The sequence below is a fragment of the Endocarpon pusillum genome (assembly GCF_000464535.1).
Source record: "Endocarpon pusillum Z07020 unplaced genomic scaffold scaffold7319, whole genome shotgun sequence".
NCBI lineage: Eukaryota > Fungi > Ascomycota > Eurotiomycetes > Verrucariales > Verrucariaceae > Endocarpon > Endocarpon pusillum.
Window position 1 is genome coordinate 50484 of NW_006916647.1, and position 9583 is coordinate 60066.

Genomic DNA, 9583 nt, shown 5'->3' on the forward strand with positions numbered 1-9583 from the left:
GAGCTGAATTTGCTCTCTCTCGTTGCTATAGCTATCTCTGTACATATTTATAGATCGTTTGGAGCTCTGTGTGCAGCGTGAGGGTAATAACAACTTTCGTGGATGAGAAATATACAATTTGAGTGGTGTATAAAAGACGTAATTAATACCAAAACACTAAGGATTCTGGTGTACTAATACATGAGATAGCGTAATATGTAGTACGAGAAGCTTGTATCAAACTAATCCCAATGCAGTATCTCATTACTTCTGGGCGGCACCTCGTAGCAACAGTTGTTGGCGTACAAAAGACCTTGCCACCAATTTGCGTATTTGTCAACCCCACGGCCTTATATGCAGAAATCTGAGCTCGATCCCATATAGATAACTCTTGATTATATCCTCGATTGCCAGAAATAGCCTTAAGAGGCTCTCGTTGAGCCATAATAGTCGAATGAATAGAGTGGTGAAATTCGCGTGGTAGCATTTAGCGCGTTTTGCGACTCAGACTTTTTGTGGGGTACTGTAACTAGTATCGGTCCCAACCGGGGAAATGAAGCTTGGACAAACGCTGCTTCACGGCGTCTGTGTCGGCGCGGGCCGCACCTTCCGGGCTCAAGAATGACAGGACTTCTTACGTAGTACAGGAGAACATCAATGACTTGCTCAAGTCCTCAATGATTTCGTCAATATTATTAGCGCCTAGTATTTATAAGGAGGTGAGAGGAGTGGCTTTCGTCGACGATGAGCTGTGGTTAGCTATCCTCAGCAGGTGTGTTTCGCCCGGCTTGGAAGCTTGATAGGCATCCCAGTGGATTGCAAGGTATTTACATCTGGTCTTTTCTCCAAGCAGATAGCACATTGCTCTTGCGGAGAGCCATTATACATACACAGGTCAGTCATGGGTTTCTTGAAGGGTCTTGTACAGAGGGAAACAGCTGTTGATTATTTCTGCCATGGGGCATTGCAGATGCCCCATTAGGCGCTAAAAGCCACAGGAACGCTGTACCTACTATTCTGGCTGTTTCTCGATGAACTCTGTGTGCCAACTCTGGCCGATACAGCGAATATTTAAAGGGCAATATGACCGCTATCGGAGAGGAATTCCTATCGTGAATCTGATGCTACACCGGTGCCGAAGTCACAGCCCCGGTGCGGCAATACTCGTGGTATTGTCGTCCCATTCCACAAGCATCTGCGCCTCAACAGGCATCAGGATCTCTAGCGTACTGAAGACACAGCCCTGCGAAAAAAAAGGTAACCGGTGGTTTTATCAATAAGTACCTGATCCAACGCATTTTAATCACAGCCTCAAGAAGAAAATCGAGCAAATGAAGCCAGCATTTCTCGGACAGGGTGGGAAATGTCTGCAAAGATCATTTCGCTGATGGTCTATCACCATCATTATCATCATCAGCAGACGGAAGGCTATCATAACTTTTAACGAGCTGTGGTTGGTAGCCTGATCTTGTGGAGAGAACAGGAGGGTCCTGCATTGGTGCCCAATGCTTGGTGGCTGATATGGAAAGGATCAAGCCATCGCGGCTACTCCGCCAAAATGACAGCAGTAATAGGTTTCATTGATTGGTGTATCCGCCAACAATAAGAACATGACGAGTGACGCTAACCGCCGCTGCATATACGGGGCTGTTCGTCAGGCCTTTCTTCAGCATGTAAGACTGATGACGAGGATGCGCAGCTTGTATCCACTCAGCGTACGTGCGGTGAGTAGATCGGGTGCATAAAATAAGTCAACATTTCGTACGATCTTGGTCTTCGTCCGTTGTTCACTCGTCGTCCATGGCCTCCTCTTCACCAGACTATGGAGAGCAGGGAACTTGTGGGAGACAGCATAATAACACTGTCTGCATACCGCAAGAGTCACGAAGCTGCTGCAGTGTAAATGGGTGAGAACATTGCTCGAGTCACTGAAAACATCGCTGACAAGCATTGCATTGCGACAGTTACTGCGGAAGCACCGAGTCATAGTAAGCTGCCTCATGCGTTTCAACGCATCAGTTTGTTTTATCTGAAAACTAACTTGGGGTCAAATAGTTGCTTCACTAGCTATGGCTGCCAGTCAGGCTGCGTCGATCCGCCAGCTTTCTACCAGCCACCGAGTTCGACGCCGACTCCTACTCCTACTCCAGCACCAGTCTTGACCACAGCCCAGAAGAGTGGCATCATAGCCGGTGCCGTCCTCTTCACCCTTACCGTCATTCTTGCCATCTTGTTTTGGCAGTACAAGAAGGGGGCATTGAAACACCGAAAGATCCGATTCACATTTTCGGCGCCCAATGGGGTCTCGACCACAGCCGAATTTCCGCAAAGCTATGCGAGGCAGGCTCCGATGGTATTGGACAATGCAACAAACTTAACTCTGAATGGGCACGAAGCTGGGGCCGGCGGTCGAGTCAGGCGGTACCTTCCCAGATTTGGGACTTGGTCCACAAGGAGGGGTGCCGAAACCAATGCGATGTATAATCACGATCTTGATGACATTCGAGTGTGGGACGTGTCTAGTGAAACGGAGGTTTGATCGCTCTTTCCAGCCCTCTATACTTCGAAAGGTAGACAAAGAGGGGACTGGGGACGAATACAAATCATACCTTTTACTACCTTGGTCCATGCTTAAAGGGAGGTTTTTTTTATAATAAAGACAGAACGTGCTTGTTGAAAATTAGACTTCACAGTTTGCGTTCTTGGTGCTTCGATGATGATAGAGCGGATCATAGTCGATGCTTTGGTAGCAAGTTAGTCCGAGATTCCGTGCACCGAGCGCTTCGTGCCTCTGCGGATGCGTGGGAAGAGACTGTTCTGCCGCCTGGTTCGGTGTGGACTGGAACTTAGCCATGTAAGAACGATGCGCAAACGACCTCCGGAATATAGCCTCGCCCGCGGTGCGAGCAGCTGGTTGACCTAGCGGACACGGCCAGCGCGATCAGCTTACTACGCAATAGTACCCATCTGGAGGCTGCCCCAAATCTGCAAAACCCCGCCTGGGCCCTGGAAACATTCGTCTACCTGGTTGCGTTCAATTTTAGTGGACATGGCTGAGGCTCTCGCCATCGCGCTCGCAATCGCGACCTTGATATCTGGTTTTAGCGCCAGTGTGGTTCTTGTCGATAAGTTCAAGGCGAAATTGAAAGACCACAGGGAGGGTAGAGTTAAGCTGACGGAACTGGAGAAGCTCCAGCAGTCACTCATACAGGCGAAATCCACGGTCCAATCCACGTACGATACCCAATATCAGCTTCACGGACAAAGAATTCGAACTGGAGATGGTGAGAAATTTGTCGAACATGGCTCTGTAGACCTGACGAGCTTACACTGACGATCAATGCAGATCTAGCACGGTACATTCTCTTTGCGTTGGCTGCGCAGCAGGAGGTTCTGTTGAAGAATCTACAGAGTGTGGAGTTCGAGAGCCTGGAGGTTCAGCCTTTGATCTCGAAAATTGATAGCACCAGATCTGCGGCAACTAATTGTCTGAAAGAACTCGCTGCTCGTGCTGAGCGGCTGGATCGGCCAATGCAGCTTACTTTGCAGATGAAGGCGGCCTTGTTGAAGGATTATCAGGGCCTTTGTCCCTCGGCCGCGATGTATCGGGAGGGAAAGGCCCATCGCTCTCAGCTTGGTGCTATGTCCAGCAATAAAGGAAAGTTTTCGTGCCACTCCTGCGGAGCAACAATCACCGCAACGAAGCTCCGGATCCCGGATGCTAACGCCACGGGCTGGGTGCTGATCAATCTCTCAGGTCTGTATCGGGCTCATTGTCACGCAGGCCGCGGTTGGACCTGTATCTGGGACCCGAGAGCACCATCATGTTACAGTGTATTCCAAGATGAGAAGAGGCTACTGAAACACATGCTGGCAATACATCTTGGGAACAATGAGAATGACGTTGGTGTTACTGTGGACTGGCCGGCCGATGTTCGCTGTGGGGATTTGGAGAAGTGCGGGTTCATGGTCGTGGTGAACGGTGTGGAGATGCAAAACCTGGCAGGGAAGTTAGTTGTTCCAAGACCTAGAATCATCACAACGGCGCGCACAACCAGCGAGATCTCTCTTATGTCCGATGTGAGCACGACTGCCGCCGGCGTCAACCCTCGAGTATCAAACCTCACATCGGAGGCAACAGGGGGAATAGCCTTGTCGGGGATTGGTCCGAGAGCCCAGGAAGCTGCCGAGATGCCATGTCTCGCCGTTGATGGTAGACACCAGATGCCAGCCGGGATGAGTTCCTATGCAACTCAGGTGCGGCACGAAATGCCTGTTAATAGACGGTTCGAACTGCCCGGCGATGGAAGGTTTGAGCTGCCAGCATAATGGAAAGCGAGCACTGGGTATGTGTGAGCGAAGAAAAACCTGTAACTAGCAGTTGACAGAAAATTGCTCATTTAATTTGGTATGTGCATCGTTAAGTAAAAGTAAAATCTGCCCTGAGCTCACCTCCGGTCTGCCGCTCGAGCTCACGCTGGTCTCACCCCCTGCCCGTACCTATGCCTTCGATTTTACCTTGCTCATTGTATTGCAGAGCAACCAATGTTTTCCTCCTTCGATGCACAACACATAACTCAGTATCACAGAGTTAAACTAAACCACAGCGCCTTACTGGGCAGCCTGTCTTTACGCCTGGTAAGAACCTGCTCTGCGCAAAGGCGGAGGGGTGGCTTGTCCAAGAGCGACTTTTGGGCCCTAGAGGGATGATTGCAGGCAGCCACCGATTAGGCTGGGCGGAGCTTGAGATACTACTACGTACAGTCAATGGGGATACATCAATTAAGTGTGGTTCAAAACCCACAAGCACTGTCCTTTTGACTTTAGCATGGCTTTGCCATGCGAACCATGTATTTGACTTTTAGACGCCAATGATAACGTGTGACGGAAGCGCGTCTCGAATTGGCTTCTCTTTGCTTACGAGCCACGACACATTTGCGCGCTGGCGGAGCTGAGGCTGAGTTCATGAAGGAGCTTTCGAGACCCAGGTTCGATTCTTAAGCCTAGGTAAGAACCGATTGACCGTCGCTCATGTAGCGGTCACATTTACATTGACGGAAATGCGAGTCAGCTGGTCGATCCAGCATATTGAGACACCAAGACTGATTTCCACAGCGACAGAATCTTTTATTTGAGAATACGAAGGAGACTTGAGATGGCTGAGGCGGTCGGTGTCGCTTTGGGAGCGTTGGCTCTGTTGAGCGCGTTCAAGGACTGCATCGATCTCTTTTCAACCATTTCTGCGGCGAAGTCGCTAGGTGTCGACTGTGAAATCCTGAACACGAAGCTGGATATCGAGAAAACCCTCCTACTCCAATGGATAGATCGCGTGAGACTTCTCGATCCCTCGGATTACGACCGGCGTCTCGATGATCTAAGAATCAACAAAGCCGTTTCGTCGATCCTTACCAGTATACGGCTTCTATTAAGTGATAGTGCTAATCTCCAAAACCGCTATGGTATGAAGCCTGTGGAGAGGGAGACAGCCATCATCCCAACAATCAGCTGGCCACGAATGAATCAATTTATGCAGGAACTCGAGAACTTGTCATTGCGCTATCATGCTTCGCTATGGAGTTGGCCGATCAAGCAACGTTTCTATTGGGTCGTCAGGAACAAAGAAAAGTTCTCTGGTTTTGTCCAACAACTCTCTAGCTTCGTCAGCAAACTAAACGCTGTCATACCGGCCATCCAAGAACCTGTCGACGTTATGACCAGAAAGGATCTCGAGAGTATTCAAAATCTTCGTCAAGTGCAACTTGTCCTAGAGGCGGCTAAGAAACACGAAACGGGTGTAGCAGATCTCGCCCAGAAAAACATTTCGCAACGATGTCAAGAGCGTGTCCTCGAACGCTTGTGGTATCGTATGATTGACGAGAGAAAGAACAATGTGGCTGAGGCGCATTTTAAGATCCTCCAATGGGCTCTACACCCGCCTACGCCTGAGGTTGATTGGGATGACTTGTCTGAATGGCTGCGGTCTGGCTCAGGTATCTACTGGGTATCAGGCAAAGCTGGAAGCGGTAAGTCGACCTTAATGAAATATCTCTATCAACATCCTGAAATCCAGACCCTTCTCGAGACTTGGGTGCCTGGCCGGCGGCTTGTCATGGCCAATTTCTTCTTCTGGCATCATGGAACTCCGGAGCAGAAAACTCACGAAGGCTTGTCCCGAGGCCTATTGTACCATGTCTTGGAGGCAGATCATTCGCTGATTCCGCGAATTCTGCCAACGATGTGGCGGGAGGCACATGATGCTGGGAAAGCTAACCTAGAACTGCCATCTCCGGGAGAGATAGCAGAAGCTTTCTCAAAATTGAAGTCTGAAATCACAAAGGACAAATTCTGTTTCTTCATTGACGGTCTTGACGAGTACGCCGGAAATCCCATGACCGGCATTGCCTTCATCAACAGTCTGGCGTCAAGCGGTAACATCAAAGTCCTCGTCTCGAGCAGACCAACACCAGCGTGGGTTCAAGCATTCTCTAGCAGACCAAAGGTTCAGCTTCAAGACCTTACCAGGGACGATATCAAGACATATGTTGATGATGCAATCGGTTCTCATCCGCATGTTCAAGATCTCATGACCATGGAGCCTCAGATTATACAGAGAATCCTCGAAGATCTTGTGGACAAGGCATCAGGAGTATTTCTCTGGGTAGTTCTTGCCTGCCGGTCATTGCTGGAAGGATTTGCCGCCTTTGACTCTCCCAACGAACTTCAGCAAAGAGTGGATGAGCTACCACCCGAACTCGACAGTCTATTCAAACACATGTTAAACAAGATCGAACCGCGCTATCAGGTCCAAGCAGCAAAACTCCTGAGAATCTGCTACCAAAGGAAAGCATATCCAGAAGTAGAACCGCATACGCGGATTGGAAGTCCTTTATCTGTATGTATCTCCGAGGGCATTTACACGCTTGGTTTGGCATTGGTCGATGAGCACGACTTGGACATGAGACGTGTTCCCAGTCTGCGCCCATTATCACTTGAGGAGAAACGAATGAGATGTAAGATGCTTGAAGCACGAATGAGGAGCAGATATTGTGGTCTGCTAGAAGTTCACAGGAGCAAAGGACGAAACTACCGTTGCTTCTGCGGGCATATCAGTATGCCAACAGGCCGCTCCTTCCGTACTGGTACCGACCGGTATCGTAATGCCACAACAATTAATGGCCCGGTTGATGGCCTGGTTGATTCGATGGTAGAATTTATGCACCGCAGTGTGTTTGAATTCCTGAGCAACCCCGAAGTTTGGGGACTCGGGTGCCTTCAAATCCCAGATGACAACTTTTGACGCAAATGGTGTTCTCTCCAGAATGAACCTTTACCTAGCCTATGTCAGCACAACAGATGGGCCAGTAAAAACCACACAAGTCAACGAGTTGACCAGAGAGGCACTTCTCTGCGCCAAATATGCTGACGAAGCCTTCAGCGAAGCGACGGCATCTATACTCTACAGCTTCTCGCAAATGACTTTCGATCTCATCAAAAGTCTGTGCAAGGAAGTTGGCTTCGCTGATGACTTCCCTTTCTTTGCCGAGGTCAAGAAACATGTACGCCCCTCCGAGAAGGCCAACGGGCAACTTGCATCGGTCCTTGCTGTGGAGTTGGGCATGGTGAACATGGCTGAACACATGGGAACGCTGGGAATATTATCTTACACTCAGAAGACACCATTACTATCGCATGCCATTGACAGGCCGTTCTCCAGCTGGCTACCATCATTTGGGCTCGACGTCTCACCCGATATGGTTGCACTCCTTCTTTCGAAAGGATTTGATCCAAACATGACATTCACTGGCTCCTCATGCGCCCAGACCACCCCCTGGAAATGTTGGCTACTGTACATGCAATACTCCTTTGACCTTAGATCAGCCTCCATCGCTGCGGAAGTCACCGAGCTTTTTCTTAAAGCGAGTGCGGATGTGGACGTACAAGTTCCAGGAATCGTGTAGTCAATTGAGGCATTAATCGAGCGGCGGTTGACTGGATCGAATTCTGATGTGCCAGATTTTAACTTTGCTTTGACTCGGGACGGAAGAGCTATGAGAACCCGATGCAACGGTATCCTACGACTTATCGCCCATAAAAGGATGCACGGAAATGTTCAGACAGATGTCGCTTTGCAAGGACAACTATCAGAACACTGGCGAGCGGCTCAGGCTGTTAGCCCGGAAACATCAAATCTAGTGACAGACCATGTTGCTAAAAGAGAGCAAAGAAAGCGCCCCATCTCAGAGTCTGAGATGTCTAACGGGTTGGCCGATACACATTTTCCTGATCACCGCGCGAAGCGAACGAAATTGTATCTTGAAAAGGAGGCAGAGTCTTCGGTCTTGTGACAAACTAAGAGAGCGTCTACTATCAAGCACAGCAGACTTGATGGTAGAAAAGAAACGAAAAACAAGTTCTGAATGTGTGTGGAATGTGTTGATTCTATCTATGTTCATTTGGCGCCTTTTATGCATCAATTCCTCCTATCCTTGGCGCACTGTTAGGCTCACACGGAGATAACTCGCCTGCCGGCTTTAGACCGGCACCCTAGCGACAGATAATTAGTGTAGCACTAGCTGATCGGTCATATGGCGGTAAGCCGACCGATCAGAGACAATCAGACTTACACAACACTTTCTGTTTTCGAGGTCTCTTTGCAGTATTAAGCCGCTGGCTTACTACGCATGCTGTCCGCCTGGCAGGCGCAGGCTGCCTACTATGCAGGTGCATGACATCTACTGCAACGTTCGAATCGACAATGTTGTTTCTATCTTGATGAAAAACCTGCATATATAGCAGGCAAGCTGCAGAAACTACAACACGGAGACATCCATAGTGTTCGATCAATCAGAGCGCGTATACGCTCCCCCCCACCAACCCCAAGGGTCAAGAGCTCTCAGTTGAGCCTGCAGAAGCGAAAAACAATAAAGGAGAGCGGCATAGGGGCCCATTTCAGACATCACAAAGGGAAACAAGGCGTAGGGCCAATATAATGGGAGGCATAAAACGCTCAAAAAGCGGAAATCAATCATTCTTTCTCTCTCTTCTTTTTCCTCAGTAACCTGCTTGAGATATCCATCAAATTTCAACTGCGTAACAAAAAATTCGCGTGTCTCAGCGTTGATAAAACTTTCGATAAAAGCTGCGGACAGATATTTCAGTGGTAGACAGCTATATTTTGACTCAATTTGACATATCTGTGATCTCTACTCAAAGTTAATGTTGAGAAATATGAAAAATCTAAGCTTGTGGTTTTCTGTCATAAATCCTTCTTATTTACATGTTGTGGAAAATAGATGTCGTGAAAGGAGAAGAAGAAGAAGAAGCTTTTTGAAATGATTGAATTGCTCAGCTGTAAAAGGGGGAAAGGGAGATCATCCGATTAGAGGGGAAGGGAGGAGAGGTGAAAGAAGATTTAACGTAAATAATCTGTCTCTCTCTCTTGATTGAACAGAGTGATGCTAAACGGCCATATTAGAGGTTATTGACAAGAGGCCATTGTAAGACAAGATTATACAGCGCTCATTCATAAATCACTTGAAAACGTTGAACAGTAGTAGGTGAGTGATGGGTGAGCTGTTACTGTGCATTGCGAAAGTGTTGCAAT

At 48.6% G+C, this 9583-nt stretch overlaps 3 protein-coding genes across 3 annotated transcripts; all 3 read left to right on the forward strand.

Annotated features, from left to right (window-relative positions):
* Nucleotides 1–1801: 1801 nt before the first annotated feature.
* Nucleotides 1802–2518, forward strand: EPUS_08666 (uncharacterized protein; the record flags this gene model as incomplete). Its single annotated transcript, XM_007807943.1, has 3 exons — nucleotides 1802–1878; nucleotides 1944–1967; nucleotides 2035–2518. 3 exons carry the CDS (start codon nucleotides 1802–1804, stop codon nucleotides 2516–2518), a joined length of 585 nt encoding a protein of 194 aa, XP_007806134.1.
* Nucleotides 2519–3028: 510 nt separating this feature from the next.
* EPUS_08667 (uncharacterized protein) lies at nucleotides 3029–4308 on the forward strand (the record flags this gene model as incomplete). Its single annotated transcript, XM_007807944.1, has 2 exons — nucleotides 3029–3263; nucleotides 3326–4308. The coding sequence occupies 2 exons, from the start codon at nucleotides 3029–3031 to the stop codon at nucleotides 4306–4308; spliced, it is 1218 nt and encodes a 405-aa protein (XP_007806135.1).
* An 826-nt stretch (nucleotides 4309–5134) lies between these two features.
* Nucleotides 5135–7937, forward strand: EPUS_08668 (uncharacterized protein; the record flags this gene model as incomplete). The annotated part of the gene is made up of 2 exons (XM_007807945.1): nucleotides 5135–7183; nucleotides 7233–7937. The coding sequence occupies 2 exons, from the start codon at nucleotides 5135–5137 to the stop codon at nucleotides 7935–7937; spliced, it is 2754 nt and encodes a 917-aa protein (XP_007806136.1).
* Nucleotides 7938–9583: the final 1646 nt, after the last annotated feature.